Source organism: Amblyraja radiata, chromosome 33 (assembly GCF_010909765.2).
Source record: "Amblyraja radiata isolate CabotCenter1 chromosome 33, sAmbRad1.1.pri, whole genome shotgun sequence".
NCBI lineage: Eukaryota > Metazoa > Chordata > Chondrichthyes > Rajiformes > Rajidae > Amblyraja > Amblyraja radiata.
Window position 1 is genome coordinate 20,305,885 of NC_045988.1, and position 18,437 is coordinate 20,324,321.

Sequence of the window (18,437 nt, forward strand, 5' to 3'; positions counted from 1 at the left end):
CTATGTCCTCATTATCCTCAAATAAACTTGAATTGAACTTGAAATCTGCATGCGAGCGAGGCCATGTATTACTGAGAGTGATGGTAAATACTTGGCGTTTCTCCAGAGTCCTCTCATGCTGTGTCCGGTAAATCTTGCTCACTGCTAAGTGGATTGCATTTGATGTCTTATTCTGCTAGTTGTTGAATGCTAATATTTGGTGTGGAGCTGGAGATAGGGTTGGGGTTTGGGTCAGGAATGCTGGAGGGGAGTCAGAAACATGGAGGGGTGGTGCTGGAGCTGGAGGGTGGCCAGCTGTGTGGCATGACCTATTCCTCTTCTCCAAGGATGCTGCCTGATCCACTGAGTTTTGTTTAGTTTCGAGATACATTGTGGAAGCAGGACCTTCGGCCCACTGAGTTGGCATCGACAAGCGATCCCCACACACTAATGCTATCCTACTCACATTCGGGACAAGTTACAATTATACCAAGCCAATTAACCTACAGACCTGTACGTCTTAGGGGTGTGAGAGGAAACCAGAGCACACGGAGAAAACCCATGCAGATCACGGGGAGAACGTACAAACTCCGTACAGCCGGCACCCGTAGTCAGGATCGAACCCGGGTCTCTGGCGCTGTAAGGCAACACCTCTACCGCTGCGCCACCGTGCCGGTCCATGTTACTCCAGTTACTGCAGCATTTTGTGTTTATCTAGTGTGGCATGACAGCCCGGACCCAGAATGTGGGCTGGATTTGTAGCCGGGGTGCCAGGATCTGCAATGTGGGGCCGGGAGTGGAGCCTGAGCCAGGATTTGGAAAGTAGGTTGTGTGTTTGAATGGAAAGCCGGGATCTGGAGTGTGGACTAGACATGTAATGGGTCAACAAGAAGATAGAATTGTATATCCGGAGTGTGGACTGGATTCACTTACAGCCGGGGTCAGGAATACCTGGGGTCAGGAATGTGGGTTGATTTGTAATTGATGCCGGCATCGGGGGTGATTTAAAAGGCTGAATCATACCTTGGAAGTTCCATGTTCATGGGGGATTGGCCAGTGTTTGACATTGTAACCTGAGTCTCATTGCCAGCAGTCGTAGATGCATCCACGATTGTTTTGTTATCTGTGAAAGGTTCATGCTCCTTATCCATGGCAAACAATGAGAACCTAGTGGTCTAGTCTTTGCAATCCATGCACTGGGGCAGCCAGATCCTTTTGCATCTCTGTGTTCGGAAGCCTCTTGCTATTTACATGGAACACTTTTCAATCTTTTTGCCAAATGTCAGTTTTCTACAATTTCACATCACCCTCCACTTTTCAGATCCTTTCCCACTCTCTTAACCAATTCTGAAGGAATAAGATATCTGCGGAAGCATTAGATATCACTACAAGATATCACTGAAGAGCCTGGATTTAGTTTTATATGAAATACCATTCTGGAGTAACTCAGCAGGTCTGGAAGCATGTTGTTTAAGAAGGAACTGCAGATGCTGGAAAATCGAAGGTACACAAAAATGCTGGAGAAACTCAGCGGGTGCAGCAGCATCTACGGAGCGAAGCATCTCTGGAGAACACAGATAGGTGAGGTTACCTATCAACACTACCTATCCAAGTTCTACATGGATGCTGCTGACCCACTGAGTCACTCCAGCACTCTGCATGGGCGGAAATCCTGAGGGGGGATGAGGGGGCACTTCCCCCCCCCCCCCCCCATGCTTTGAGAGGTGGGGGACAATCCCCCCCATGTTTTGTAGTCTGGACTTTATCAGCCACTTTCTAAGGCGGGGCCTTTCAGTGCCCGGCGCGAATTAAAATCAAACTGCTACAATGTGGCGATCGAGGCTCCCGATGTTGAAGCCCCCGCCGGCCGATAAAAGGCCCCGTGAACGGGCCGATTCAAGCCCTACGGACAAAGCTGCTGTTGCTGGAGTTCGGAGTCGGTCACCAACCAGGTCAGCTCCCGATGTTACCGTCCACAGGGCCCACGGTCGAAGACTCACATGTGTGCGCATGCGCGCGCGCGCGACCACCAATAAATTGTGTCCGTCCCCCCCCCCCCCCCCATGTTTTGATAGCAATTTCCGTGCCTGGCACTCCGTCTTTTTTTGTAAACCAGCATCTGCAGCTCCTTGTTTTGTCATATTCACTATGTTTGGGTGAGTGATTCTGCCCTGAATCACTTGTTTGCGCAGAAGATCTCAAGTGTAGCACAGGTGTGTGAATGAGCAAACGGCAACAGACGTGTAATGAGTCAACAACACGATGGAATTGTATATCCAAGCCACAATAATGATATGAAGCTCTCTTCTGCAATGTTTTCCATCTGACGCCAGTGATGGAAATGAAACCCAGGTGGGGTGTCATAACTGGTGTGCAACACAAAGGATGTAGAATATTATTGGCAAGGTGTGTAATGGAGTGTGTAATGGGATGTGTAATGAAGTGTGTCACTGAAGGGATACCACCTGATTTACTGATTGAACCAGAACATGTCCACTTGCCTCATTTGGCAGCTGCTGTCTTGCCTGTGGAGGACGTGCATGTAAATCTCAAATGAGAGAACTTAGAGCTACATTTCAGAGCCGTTGTGAGAGAGCGCAGCATTGTCAAAATGCTGCCTTTGTAAAGGATAGGATGAGAGATTCTCCCCTTTGATTAACTACTTTAACGCAGTTAGCTCAGGGTGACTTCAAAGATCTCCTGATGCTAATTGAAGAGAAAAAGTCGGAAGAGGGGTCCCGACTCGAGATGTTATCTGTTCATTATCCGTCACAGATGCTGTCTGAACAGATGAGTTCCTCGGCTTTTGCTCAAGATTCCAGCATCTGCAGTTTCTTATGTCTCAATGACTAATTCCAGTTATGTGACCAATATTCCTTGACTTTCAACCGGACAAGCTCACCAGTTGTCGTGTTGCCGTCTGTGAAGTTTTGCTGTTTGCAGAATGAACTTTATACTTGCGTATCCGCAATGGTCACCCCAGTAATTCCCTTTGTTTAAAGACTTTTCACTGGATGTACCAAGGTGCCTTATTAATACTTTATTGTCACATGAAGAAGTGCTCAACCCAAAACGTCACCCATTCCTTCTCTCCAGAGATGCTGCCTATCCCGCTGAGTTACTCCAGCTTTTTGTGCCTATCTTCGGTTTAAACCAGCATCTGCAGTTCCTTCTTACATTTATTGTCACATTTATTTGGTACAATTAAATTAATTTTTGCATACAATACACAAGTATGCAAAGAGTCACCACATATAGTGCACTGACAAAGTTACAAAAAGTATTCAATATTGTCTAATATATATGCTAATATATATGTATATACATATTACTAAAAGTCTGATCTTGACCACTTCCTGTTCTGTATATTGATTTTAGAAAAAACGCTGCCACTTACGGCTGTGATTTTTTGCCATTTTACTCAGTCCCACTTCGCTGTGCAGGACAAGAGGATTTTTCCCATCGATGAAAAATAAAAGAGCTATTAGTATTTAAAAAATGTTGAGATTCTCTCTCCTGAAGGCCACACCCCTTCCGGAGGGACTATAAAACCCAGAAGTGTTAAGTGCCTCAGTCAGTCTCTGAAATATGGGGGAGCGAGAGGGTCACGTCTCTCAGTCTGAGCTGTGAACAACACTGAACACATGTCTACTAAACTGTGAGTGGTATTACTGACCAGTCAGTGCCCTTAATGTGGTTTGAAAATATAGTTTGGAAATGCTAATGCTGTGTTGCCATTGGTTTGGAAATGCTAAAGCTGTGCTGCCTAATTAAAGTTGCCTTGCCAAATTAAAGTTGCCTTGCCTAATTAAAGTTGCCTTCCCTAATTAAAGTTGCCTTGCCTAATTAAAGTTGCCTTGCCTTCTATATAATTAAAAGTCTAATCTTGACCACTTCCTGTGTGCGCTTTATATTGATTTTAGAAAAAACGCTACCACGTACGGCTGTGACTCATCAGGTGCATAGCATTTTTCCCATCGATGAAAAATTAAAGAGTTACCAATGTTTAAAAAATGTTGAGATTCTCTCTCCTGTCAATCACGCCATGAAAGCCACGCCCCTTCTGGTGGGAGGGGGGAGGGACTATAAAACCCAGAATTGTGGGCGTGGCTCAGTCTCTGCAAGATGGAGGAGGGAAAGGTCACGACTTGCTGTCTTTAGTGGCCTTACACCCTGTTTGAGATGGTATGAAACTGCACTTGAATTTGGTAGCCTTGCATCCTGCTTGAAGTGGTAAGAAACTGCACTTGAATTTGGTGGCCTTGCACCCTGCTTGAAATGGAATTTCAAGGAATAGCCATGAGTCAACTGCCAGCCCACCAGCCGTGAGTGAGTGAGCTGCCAACACTACAGGCTTGAGTGACTGGGCCGCCAGCCCAAGAATCCATTTGGCCCACAAATTCCATACTAGGCCTCTGGAAACAAGTCCCATCAGCCCACAACACCCATACTAGCACTCCAGAAAGCCACCACCACCCCCACCCACTGGCCACCAATATTGGAATTGGTTGAGAGGTGTGATATGGCTTTGGGGGACCAGCCCTCCCATGTGATGCTGTGACCCAACGGGTCCCACTTAGTCTAGTATATATATGCAACAGATTATAATGCATTGTAGAAAGTTGCTGACCTGATTTATACGTTTTACAATATTATAATATATAATATATATTATTGTATTCTATATGTATGTATGATATTGTGTTACAGTATAGACTGTATAATATATGTATAATAAAATATATATAATATATGATATAAGTATACATAACCTACATGTTATAATATATACAATAGCTATATATGTTATAGCTAAATCTTTCTTCCTGAAACATGCACTTGTCGATCAATGTCTGATCCTTCCTCGTATTCTAATTAGTTCAGCAAATTACCATTGATTTGGATGTTATTCACTATTTCAATTAACATTGTGTGTCAAGGTTGGAGATGTGGAGTAGTGTTAAGAAGGAAGCTCGGAGCAATTTTGACTGCATGATCTCATGAGAGGTGGTGAGAACGAACTGTCAGCACTTTTTGCCTCTTCCTCAGTGAGACAATTGGAAATAAAATTGCGAAAATGTATAAATCAGGTCAGCAACATTATATAATGCATTTTAATCTGTTGCACGAAGACCTGTATTAGTTGTTAAATCAGTGGGAAGATGTTATGCATTCCTAATGCCCAGAAGGAGGCATTACATCCCATAATGCTTGTGCTGGCATTTTGAAAAAGCTGTCCAATTATATTTAAGGTCCAATTACTTGTAAAACCATGAATAAATCATATTTCACAAGTTAAACAGAATGATAGGGATTCATCCTCAGACCAATAACATAATGGGTGCAATATCGTAGAATCTGTATACATTATGAAAATCGCCTCTTCTTAATTGAAACAATATTCAGATGTAAAGTACAACACTTAGCCAAAGGTTCTTGACACCAGCACTGCAGACTCAAGAGACTGCAGATACGGGAATCTTGAGGAAAATACAAAATTTTGAAAGAATTCAGCAGGGCATGCCGAATCTGTGGAGAGAAATACACACACAACTTTTTGGTCAGGACCTTCCTTCAGTCTGAAGAAGAGTTCCGACCAAAAATGTCATCTGTCCATTTCCCTTCACAGATACTGCCTGACCCTCTGAGTTCCTGCAGCAGTTTGTTCAGTGCCGATAATGCCCAATATACAGAACACCCAGAGGTGCATTAACCAAGAAGTAGACATCATTGGGGGGCAAGAGGCAGAGCTTAAAAAACTGGTAGCACAATCGTGCAACTTAGAGAGCTGTTGCTTTAGAGGGCCAGAGACCAGGGTTCAATTCTGAACTCAGATGCTGTCTGTATGGAGTTTGCACTTTCGGGGATTTTGTGGATATCCCTTGGGTGCTCTGGTTTACTCCCTGATCCCAAAAATGTGCGGGTCAAGTCAAGTTTGTTGTCAATGCACAGGTCGGGTGAGGTAGAAGCACAATGGAAGATCTTTCTTGCAACTGCATCACCGGCAAATGGAATCAAACAAGCTCACCAAAACGAATTATACATGAATTATAGATAGATTACACGCACCATTTCTAAAAGAAAGCGGTGCAAAAAAACCAAGACATTATTGCAAAGACGTAGCTGGCAGTATGCTGTGCACGCCATATGCACGAAGAAGAAGAAGAAGTAATGGGAACATTACAGGAAAGGATTCTGAGAAACGGGATCTGTCTGCATCAGGGCCGGCGTTAAGCCGATTTGACCGATTGCTCCCAATTGGGCCCCGCGCCTAATGGGGGCCCCGCACTAATGTTCAGTATTTCGTACGGAAATACGAATTCTCTTTGTTAAATAAAGATTTTTTTAAATTCGCCATCCGGATTTTTTTTAAACGAACATGCATAACAACCGCTGCACGGCCATCATACACAAACGATTTGTTAACTAGTGCTGTTAGCACTTCTTAACGGTAAGTAGTTAACACCTTGTTATGCGATGTCATGAATCTGCATCTATCCACATTCCTCAGTAAATGTTATAGTGTTTTGAACAAGTATTAATGACGCCGTGTTCAAAAGGGAACTGCAGATGCTGGAATATCGAAGGTACGCAAAATTGCTGGAGAAACTCAGCGGGTGCAGCAGCATCTATGGAGCGAAGGAAATAGGCGACGTTTCGGGCCGAAACCCTTCTTCAGACTCATTTCTACTTCTTCTTCTTGTAGGATTCCGGCAGTGTAGACGCTGTACAGACTCATTTAATGACGCCGTGTTCCTTTGAATAAAATTCACGCGGCGTCATTAATACTTGTTTAAAACACAATTACATTACTGACGAATGTAGATCGATGACACGTTGAGAATTTCATTTAACTCACCATCATGAGTGAGGGCCCCGGACCGCGAGAAGGGGCTTCTTCCTGGTGTGCAGGTTAGTCATTCACCTACCGACCCACGTTGTGTCTCTCTGTCTTTTGCTCACTCCCTCCCTCCCTCTTTCTCTCGCGCTCTCTCTCCCGCTCCCCGTCTCGTCTCTCTCTAGCTCTCCTACTCCCTCTCTATCACCCTGTCCCCTCAGCATTCCCGGAATCATTGATGTTTAGCGGTAGACAAAAATGCTGGAGAAACCCAGCTGGTGAGGCATTCGCCTGGCCCGCTGAGTTCCTCCAGCACTCTGTGTTTTTTGTTTGGCTCTGAAGTTGAAGGTGGCTCAGCGGGACGGGCAGCGGCTCTGGGGAGAGGGTTGTGTTTCTGGTCGAGACCCTTCTTCAGACAATCACAAGTACTCTCACCGACGCGAGTTCAGTTCGGTCTGAAGAAGGGTCTTCTCTCCAGAGTCGCTGCGCTGCCTGTCTGCTGAGTTACTCCAGCTTTATGTCTATCTTCAATTTCAGAGAAATACAATTTCTCACGGGGGGCTTATAACGTCTCTAAACCCCTCTGGGACCCTCTGAACACCTCTAAACCCCCTCTAGCCCCCCTATTTCCCTCTATTCCCCTCTAAACAATTGTAAACACACCTGAACCCATCTGAAGCCCTCTAAACATCTCTAAAGCGTTTAAACCCCCTAAGGCCGGCCATGCACGCACACACACACAGACGCATACACACAAACACACACACTCAGTCACACAGACACAGAGACACAATCGCATACACTCATAAACACACACACACACACACACACATTCAATCTTTCAAAGTGCCGCTCATTTTATTAGATGTGTGACACTTTCATATAGTTTTTCAAAATTTTAGTTTATCAAGCATTTAATGTTTTTTTTGGTTAAAGACGAGCATACTACACGAAATATAAACATACATAAATTTTTACTTTTCTAGAGTAGGGACCCCGCCATCAATTTTCTAATTGGGCCCCGCAATTCCTAGCACCGGCCCTGGTCTGCATTCAAAAAGGCATGAACTGATTAGGGATATTAAGCATGGCTCTATGAGTGTGAAATCGAGTATCACAAATTTGATTTAAGTTTTCTGAAGAGGTGGTCAAGTGGATTGATGATGGCAGGGGGATGCATATTGTCAACACGGACCTTAATAAGACTTTTGACAAGGTCTCATATGGTAGGGTAATGCGGAAAGTCAGAACACATAGGATCCAGGATGAGGTACCATGTGAACAATTTAATTACATCTTGGCCGATCTGTATCCTCAACCACCTTGAGATGCACCCGTTAAGCCTGTTTCCCTGCACACTAAAGCTATCTAAACTGCTGAATGTATTATCGGCTCTCATATCTCTCATGTTTTGGTATGCATATGTTAAACAAGTAAAAGCTTTTACATCAGTTTATAGAACATCTTAATGGTACCCAAGGATGTCTTGATGATATAATCTGTAGACAGCAGAGGGGAACGAGAACCATTTCCAAATTGGGGCGGCATGATGGCACAGTGGTAGAGTTGCTGCCTTAGAGTGCCAGAGATCTGGGTTTGGTCCTGACCACGAATGCTGTCTGTATGGAGTTTGTACGTTCACCCTGTGACCTGCGTGGGTTTTCTCTGGGTGTTCTGGTTTCCTACCAAAGAGATATAAGTGTGTAGGCTAATTAGCTTGGTAAAATAGTGTATGTAGGACAGTGTTAATGTACGGGGATCGCTGGTCAGCACAGATTCGGTGGGCTGAATGGCCTGTTTCTGCACTGTGTCTCTAAACTTAACTAAATTGGGTCTGCTTTTATTGCCAGGTCAGCGATACAGGAATGTACATCTGTGTTGCCACAGGATCGAGTGGAGAGACCACCTGGAGTGGCTACCTGGAGGTACAAGGTATGGAGCAATGAACACATCACATCAACTGGAGGGCAAATAAAAGCAAAGGGAGGACTCTGGTACCTGCAGTTTAATTAAAATTAAAATAGAAAAACAAGTCCATTTATCTTACATTCAAAATGGGTTTTCATGATGGTCACTAAATGGAATGAGAACAGAAATGAAGTTGCCACTTAAGTCAAAGCATTAGCTTAAAAACTCTTTTACGAGCTTCCTTATGCCCCTGTCCCACTTAGGAAACCTGAACGGAAACCACTGGTGACTTTGCGCCCCACCCAAGGTTTCCATGCGGTTCCTGGAGGTTTTTGTCAGTCTCCCTACCTGCTTCCACTACCTGCAACCTCCGGCAACCACCTGCAACCTCCGGGAACCGCACGGAAACCTTGGGTGGAGCGCAAAGTCTCCAGAGGTTTCCGTTCAGGTTTCCTAAGTGGGACAGGGGCATTAGTCAGTGGGTCAGTCGGATACCACGTGAGCGGTTTTAGAGTAGAGTAATGTACTGTTCCAAAGCTGCATTAATAATATCTGAAGAAGGGTCTCGACACAAAACATCACCTGTTGCTGTTCTCTGGAGATGCTGCCTGACCCGATGGGTTACTCCAGCATTTTGTGTCTGTCTTCGGCGCAAACCTGCATCTACAGGTGTTTCTGACACATTCATAATATCAGAGTTAGTATTCACATCCTACAATGAAAATCTGAATTCAGTCACAATCAAATAAGATCAAATGGAACAAGTTGTCCTACAACTTTAGGCTGTGCACGCCATACACAAGAAGAAGAAGAAGTTGGAAAATTTGGAGGTGATGGTCAGTAAAAATAATCATGTATTTATTCAACTTAAGTAAAATCTGAATGATTCCCTAAATGTTCATTTGGGTATGAAACATGGCCTGGCCTGTGCATGACTCCAGTCACAAACCAACGTGGTTGACTTTTAACAACCTTTTGCTTGTTCAGCCAAACCCCTTTGTTTTGTCAAATGATTATAAAACTCAAAGACATTGCCAATTAATGCCAGTATTGACTCCCATATCCTGAGGATATTTGAAATACCTCTTGGGCAAGGGTTGAGCTAAAACTCACTCACTAAATGGGAGGGTGGATCTTCAGCTGTGGAGGCAGATACAATAGGGCATTTGAAGAGGCATTTAGATGGGCACGTGAATATGGAGGGATGTGGATCATGTGCAGGCCCAGGAGAATAGTTTAAATTGGTATTATGGGCATTGTGGGGTGAAGGGTCTGTTCCTGTGGTGCACTGTTCTGTGAAAGCTTGAATGTGGAGGTACTTAGTAGATTGGGGGAAAGGAGGTTCCTGGGCAGAAACAAAGGAGAAGAGCACAGTTTGGTGTCGCCAGCACAGAATCACCTCCGTAAGAAATGTTAATAGATCTCCTGATAAATAGCTGGGCTTTCTCTATAATTGCTCCTGAATGAACTCCCCCTCGCATAGATCACTGGCAGCTAGATTTCCAATGTCATACCGTGACCTAGAATGAGGGGAGGTCAGGGGTTTAACAAATGTCTTTGATTGCGCAGTGCATTAGAAAAAATGATGAACTGTAATGGGCCTGTCCCACTTAGGCGATTTTATAGGCGACTACAGGCGACGGCTGCAAAATTTTCAACATGTTGAAAAATTTTGGACGACTGTGGCGACAATTTTTGCTGTCATAGGTTGTCGCCAGGTGTTGTAGGTGAATTCCATTAAAACTAGTGCCTGGCAATCGCCTAAAGAGTCGCCTAAGTGGGGCAGGCCCTTCAGTAATAAGGATGGAGCAGGCTAGCACACAGTGCACATAGACCTTTGAGGAATAGTATGCGTATACTTGCTGTGGAGTGGAGCTTGTTAGAGAAAACAGTGATACCTGCAGCTGCCTTGGAGTCATTATTCATGACTTCATGGATGCAGAGTGAACATCTATCCCTGCAGTCCCATGATAAACAGCAGGCTCTAAGAAACACACATTCGATCCGGGTTATCTCTGGAAGTAATTCAGGGGGTAAATTCAACAAAGCATCACTTGGTGGATGCGTTGGGCTCCAAATTGTCCCTCAGTTTTAATGTGTCCGCTAAAGTAAGGGCAGAATCTGTTGAATTCCCTCATGGATTTCTGTTCCTATTTGTATTTGTATTTCTTTATTCGCCTGTAGCTTCTGTTTTGCTGTTATCTAAAATGGCTGCACCGTTTGCATTGAGTGACAATGCTAACAAAATGCACCAGGATCCCAGGGACTATATGTAATGGTAACTTACTGGCTATCTCTGGCTAGACATCTACAGATGCAGTCTACAATAAACATACACGTTTAGGCTTCAGTTAAATGAATACAAGTGAGCTACATTACCTTGTATTTATGGAGCACCATCTGTGATGATAAATATCCAAGGAGATTAATAGGCCTGTTTATTGTAGGGAGGAACTGCAGATGCTGGTTTTCACCGAAGATAGGCACAAAATGCTGGAGTAACTCAGCGGGACAGGCAGCATCTCTGGATAGAAGGAACGGGTGAGGATTCAGGTCGAGACCATTCTTCAGAATTTGACTAAGCTACAGAAGAGGACATTAGAGAAGGCATAAAGCGTGGTCATACAGATAGATTTTAGAATTTGTATAAATAGGTGATAAAGAGTTCATAAGGAGCAGGGGTTTAAGAAGATTAGGCTTCCACAGCTTGAGGCATTGGCAGCTGAAGGAATGACCTTCATTGATGGATTTTGAGTATTGCAGTATCTCTGAGATTCATTTGACTTTCTTCCTTGTGTATTAATTTTACCCTAGGAAAGCATGATAAATAAAAGGCATGTAACAGGTTGCCTCGGTCAATTCATCTTTACCACCCTCATCCACAATGTCCCTATTGCAAGGCTAATTGATCACCAGATGCATCACAGTAGAGCTATTTTGTTACAGTTCAAAGCTTAAGATGTGTAGGTCCACGAACAGCAATGAGAGCCATAAATGATTCTTATACAGTCACTCTTCACTGTGTCAGGATAAATCAATAGTTTATGTTGGTGAAAGGATCGACATGACCAACAAGCTAAGGATCGCTCATGTTCCTATGTTTACTATCCCTCCAAATTATATAAGCCCAAGGATTTCCAGCTTCATATTGATTCATGCTCCATTATATGGCGGGTTTTGCATGTCCATTCATCGGTGGAATCCTGATGTCCCACTCAATGATGGGCTCGTCAAGACGATACAATGGCGGGGTCATGATCTCCCATTAAAGGGTGGGTTCTTCATGTTCCATTCAATGGCGGGCATGTGATCTCCCACTCAATAGTGGGCTTCTCGTGTTCCATTCAATGGTGTCCAATTCAGTGGAAGACATCTCAGGCCCCATTCAATGGTGATTTTTATGATCTCTGATTTAATTGTGGGCTCCTCATGTCCATCCCAATGTTGGGCTTCCCATGACCAATTCAATGGTGGGCTCCTAATGGTGCATTCAATGGTGACCCTCTCATGTCCCATCCTACCGTGGCCTCCATATGTTCATTCAGTGGGTGATCCAGCCTTTTGATTAGAGGTTTCACATTCTCTGTGCTGCCAACTAAAGGTTGAATGAGTCAACAGAGTTTAAACCCTATGTTTCTGGTTCAAGGACAAAGTTCCTGGCAACGTATTCCTGGCTGTGAAATCTGTTTCCCTGCAATTTAATAACAACAATGACAACTGAAAAATGTGTCTTTCTTTACTTCAGAAAGCGGGAGTCCTACTCGCATCCTCTCGGCTGAACCCGACCTTCTTCCAGGCCCTCCCTCCAAGCCAGTGATCACCGACGTTACCCGAAATAGTGTCACCTTGACATGGCAGCCAAGCCAACACATCGGAGGCTCGGCAGTCACATCGTACATCATCGAGGCGTTTAGGTAAGGCGAAGAAAGAAAGCAGCTGGGAGAGGCAGGAATTAATATCATTGCACAGAGGCTTCACGTCCCTTTGGACAGCGCCAGGGTGTTATTTAGCGAGCGACAGCTCCCAGTGCCAATCGCTCACAGATTTATGAGGCTCACTCAGGTGGGGAATGTGTTTGTTCACGGAGAGAGATTTGCCTGTCACAGACATGACAGGAATAGCCTTGAATTACTGTCAGACATGTGCTGCACTAACAGGGAAAGGCTATGAGGCAGAACCAAAACTGCTTCCCTGGGAAACAATTGATGGCTGCATTAAAAGAGCCTTGAAATCCATCAGCAACATTGCTGAATAAAACAGCCAGCCTCTGCTTTATGGCTTGAGGTATTAATTTCAGAGGAAGAGATAGTAGAACATCTCAACTGTTTGGGAAATTTACTTATTTGATTTCCTTTGTAGCTTTGATTTGTTTCTATGCCGTGCACCTTCCCAGCTCCTGATAACTGTCCCCATGTTAGGAGATCCCCAACACCAGCCAACACTGACTCTCCATCTGTAACCTTTGTTTATCATAGCAACACTCTGCCCCTGAGTGCTCGGAAATTCTGCTCTCGTTCAGTTTTATGAATCACCTTTTCCATGTATAAATGAATGTTCTAGTTTCTTACCTAAACTTTCATTGAACATGGAGCTAGAACAATGAAGGGCAGCAGGCTAACACACCATGGGAATTTTTGCAGTTCCGCTGTAATCATTCTGCTGGTTTAGTTTAGTTTAGTTTAGTTTAGCATAGACTAGTTTAGTTTGGTTTGGTTTGGTTTGGTTTGGTTTAGAGATACAGCATGGTGGTCCACCGAGTCCAGACCGACCAGACTGTTTCTTTCAGTTTATTGTCCTGTGTACCGAGGTACAGTGAAAAGTTTTTTTTCAATCAACAGCAAGACTGTGTGTCTACAACAGAAAGACTATACATGATTAGAATCAGGCCTGACCTGTTCACAATGGGTCTATGTTATGTTATCCCACGTTCTCATCCATTCTCCACACACGAGGGGCAATTTTATTGAGGCCAATTAACCTACAAACTCGCATGTCTTTGGGGTGTGGGAGGAAAGTGGAGCACCTAGAGGAAACCTATACAATTGAGAGAACGTTAGACAGTGATCGATGAGAGTGGGTGTGATTCCCTTCTCTCTACCTTAGGTTGAGAATAGGCAGCAGATTTTAAATCAGAGCAGAAAACATAGTTGAGAAATATATAAAATGGAAACAGAAAGTGCAGGAAGCTGTCAGGTCATGTAGAATCTGCGGAGATAAACAGTTAGAAGTTCATGTTAATCGCTGCATTCCACACTCCGCAGATAGTGCTTGATCTGCTGAGAATCACCTGTAGATTTTGTTTTTGTTAATATTATTTTCAAATATCCAGCATCTGTAGTTTTAGAAACATAGAAACATAGAAACATAGAAATTAGGTGCAGGAGTAGGCCATTCGGCCCTTCGAGCCTGCATCGCCATTCAATATGATCATGGCTGATCATCCAACTCAGTATCCCGTACCTGCCTTCTCTCCATACCCTCTGATCCCCTTAGCCACAAGGGCCACATCTAACTCCCTCTTAAATATAGCCAATGAACTGGCCTCGACTACCCTCTGTGGCAGGGAGTTCCAGAGATTCACCACTCTCTGTGTGAAAAAAGTTCTTCTCATCTCGGTTTTAAAGGATTTCCCCCTTATCCTTAAGCTGTGACCCCTTGTCCTACATTGTTTATGTAGAAACAATGAACTGTAGATGCTGGTTTACAAAAAATGACACACAAAGCGCTGGACTAACTCAGCAGGTCAAGTAGTATCGCTGGAGAACATGGACAGGTGCCGATTGGATCAGGATCCTTTTACACTGTGAAGAACGGTCCCAACCCGAAAAGTCACATATCAATATTAACCAGAGATGGAGCTTGACCCACTGAGTTACTCCAGCACTTCATGTCTTCATCTGTAGGCTTTTGTTCCTTTCGTTGATGGAAATCAAAGCATTGTTTTTAATTTGGACTGAGAACATCTCCACATGAATTATTTCTTGTACCAGAACATCTGTCCCTCAGTGCCCCATGAACAGCACAGTTGTGCAACGAGTTGTCACAGCCTCATCGCACAAGAGAACTGGGTTCAATCCTGATTCCAGTGCTGGCTATGTGAAGTTTGCATGTTTTCATTGTGATCATATTCACGCCAACCATTGCACCCATCTCTAATAATCTTTTTACCAGGACTAGGTCTGTAGCCACCATGCCTTTTCAATTTAAATGCTTGCAGAAACTTTAACATCAGAAGAAATCCATAAGTGCTTTATGGGAGCAAACTTATAACAGGGAAGAAACCAAGAAACAGATATTAGGAAAGGAAGCAAAAGTCTTGCCTGGAAAGATAGATTTTAAGAAGACAAAGTGGCAGAGGGAGTTGGAAAGAATTCAAGGATATTAGAGACACCGGGACAGTGATGCTGTGCAGAGAGTAGGGATCGAGAATTGGAGGAATCTGATACAATCGCTCCACTCTTTTCTGTGTTTCTGTTATACTTGCGTTTGACGATTGTATTTATGTGCATAATTATCTGATTTAGGATTGAATACGACTCAAAACAATAGCATTGTTGTTACATGTATGCGCTGTATGTATGTATTTATGTATGCATTGTTAGATCTATGTACCACTGCATGTAGCATGTTAGTACCTGCATTGGTGGAAAGCACTTTGGTCAACGAGAGTTGTTTTTAAATGTGCTATAGAAATAAAATTGACTTGACTTGACTTGACATGTGACAATAATAAACCTAAATAGAGTTCTAGGACAGTTATTGAGCAAGAGGAAAGCCAGGAGATTCAGACGGGTGTGCCATGAACAATTTTGGGCACTTATTGTGATTTCAACATTGAGATATGAATGGACCACAAGCTTAGGTCAGGCAATGAACACAAGGGGGCTGAAAATAGCAGCAAATTTCAGCAGGGAATGAATTGGGAGTCCGTTGAGTAAAGGCGAAAAGTTACAATGACCTGGAATGCACATTCCAGACACGCCTGTACTGGAAGCATGTCAGGCGAACTCCATCAATTAGAGAAAATCTGCTTTCTAACGTCAGGTAAACGGCACGGAACGTCAAGGTTGGATGTATGGTTTCCACTTTCAGTCCTGGAGATTGGTGATATACTACTGGTTGCCCAGGGATTTCAGGTCAAACTTTCAGGGTCATTAAAGATTGTCAGTGCTTGATAGGCAGAGAATAAAACAACAGCAGTAAACCAGAGATTGGTAATTCCTTGCCATCACCTTCCTAAAATATAGGGTCATAGGGAGTCCTGGAGTCATACAGCACAGAAACAGGCCCATGAGTCCAACTTGTTCATAACCGAACAAATGCCCCATCTAAGCTCGTGTTCAGCCCAGATCCCTCTATATCTTTCCTGTCTGTGCATCAGTCCAAAATTCTTTTAAATGCTGTTATAGTATCAACTAGCTCCTCTGGCACCACCGTCTGAGTGAAATTCAACCACGTAGGTACTGTACAATAGAAATTAGTGGGTTGAACTAGATGAACTAGTGAGATCAACTAGAAGTAAAGGTCATTAAAAATAAGCTGCCTGATCTTTGCTAACCATTGTAACGCACCTTCCCATTCCCATACTGACCTTTCTGTCCTGAGCACCCAAGGTCAGGATCGAACCCGGGTCTCTGGCGCTGAGGCTAAGCTGATATGCCATCTAAATTTACCTGCTGATTATTTGCCGACTTTCAATGTGCTTCAATTTCCACCCAAGCTGCGTGTTTACCGTAAGGATTTGATCTAATCCTCTCACTGATTTTAGAATTACAAGGAAACAACTTTATGCAACAGTTCAACTCCAAAGGCTATACAAATGCAGACTCTTGAAGCGTGAGACTCTCATTTTCTCTGCAAACACCGCAAAGCAACCTTCATTTTGATCATAGAACAAACAAATGGCTGTGGGACATCCATCACCTTTAACCGCTGAAGGGACCTTATGTGATGGATTATGTTGGCTTATGTTCTGACTAGCCAGAAGAATACTGGATGAAAAAATCATTCATTTATTTCCAATTAAAATACAATTTTACATTCCAAATAACTGGAATCTTTCGACAGAACCCTTCTGGCGTGACGCTTTAAAATACATCAGATGTTCAAATGATAACATTGTAGCTTTTATTTGGCTAGAAATTTGGCTGCCTGAGCTGTTGATATTTAGCAATGTAGTCTCTTCCGAACCATGCTAACACATCCACTGCTCTACCACTGCCCATTGCACATAGGTAAAAATAGTGTAAATTGGGCAATGTTTCACTGTCAGCGCTTGTTTGAAAGTAAAACTGCTTTCAAATGTGTCACAAATTCACAGAATGTTATACATTTATAAAACAATGCAAGACGGCGATTGAATGGAAGGTAGGATCTTTCCCCCTGAACAAACATGACGATGACGAGGGTTACGGACTTAAGATAATTGGTAAAGGAGTTTTAGAGGAGTTACGTATTTATTTTTAATCCAAAGGTTCTGGAGGTTGGGAACCTACCACCTGTAAAGACGGTTGAGGCAGAATTATTACAATTCAAAAATACTCACGATAAACGCTTATTGTAGCACACCTTAATGTAGCGAGGCAGCACAGTGGCAGAAGAGTTGCTGCCTTACAGTGCCAGAAACCCGGGTTTAATCCTGATTATGGATGCTGTCTGTACGGAGTTTGTATGTTCTCCCTGTGACCTGTGTGGGCTTTCTCTGGTTGCTCCGGTTTCCTCTCTCATTCCAAAGACGTGCAGGTTTGTAGGTCAGTGGCTTTGGTAAAATTGTAAATAGTCCCTAGTGTGGAGGATAGTGTTAGTACATGGTGTGCTTGCTGGTCGGCACAGACTCTGTGGGCTTGGTTCCGCGATGTATCTCCAAAATCTAAAGCCTAAAGTAAACAGGAGCTGGGAAATAAGAATAGGATATGTAGTTATTTGTTGGCTACTTCGACATAATAGACTGAATGGCCGGCTGTGCCATAAATTTGTGTAGGTTTGACAACAATTCGACAGCTACTTAATTTCAAATCAGTCCACAAATTTCAGAAGTGCTGCCTGTGTGGAGTTTGCATGTTCTGGCGGTAGTGCGGCTTTCTGCTCGCAACTAAAGGTTTCTCCCATTGTAAATTATTCTAGCGTTGGTTAATGGCAGAAAAAAATAAAATAAAAGGGAGTTGATGGGCATGTGTGTGAGAGAATAAGGAAATAGACTGGGGCAATGGGACTGACGGGATTGATCCCCAGGAGCCGATGGGCCAAATGTCCTCCTGTGTTATTATAAATGTAACTGTGACGTATGGGAAACCATGATAAGACAGCTCCTACAGCTGTGCTGCACCACAACTTGCTTTATTTAATCGATGCATACCAGCGGCTACTTGGAAAGGAGGACATTGTGTTAAATCCAGCTTGCTGCCTACACAGCATCACCATCCACGCTTTTCTCTTCAGTCAATCTGCAGGGAGCACATGGCAAACAGTGGGCGAGTACGTAAAAGTTGAAAAGCATACAGTGACTGGTCTGAACTTCAACACCATCTACCTGTTTATTGTGCGTGCAGTCAACACCTTCGGCCTGGGAGATCCCAGCCCCATCTCTAAACCCGTCCGCACTCAAGGTAAGGTGATTTTCGCCCTGATGTATTGCCCCATGACTTTAACTTCATTGACTTTGTCCCATGATGACGCCGTTTGTCCCACTACTGTAGTCCATTCGTAGAATTGC

General features: G+C 43.7%; 1 protein-coding gene across 10 annotated transcripts in view; it reads left to right on the forward strand.

Annotated features, from left to right (window-relative positions):
- robo3 (roundabout guidance receptor 3) overlaps window positions 1-18,437 on the forward strand; it is a 503,574-nt gene that overhangs the window by 417,729 nt on the left and 67,408 nt on the right. For all 10 annotated transcript variants that reach the window (XM_033049834.1, XM_033049836.1, XM_033049837.1 and 7 more), the window contains 3 exons: window positions 8,668-8,749; window positions 12,471-12,639; window positions 18,164-18,330. In XM_033049834.1, the coding sequence (XP_032905725.1) occupies window positions 8,668-8,749; window positions 12,471-12,639; window positions 18,164-18,330 (418 nt within the window). The remainder of the gene's footprint in view (window positions 1-8,667; window positions 8,750-12,470; window positions 12,640-18,163; window positions 18,331-18,437) is intronic.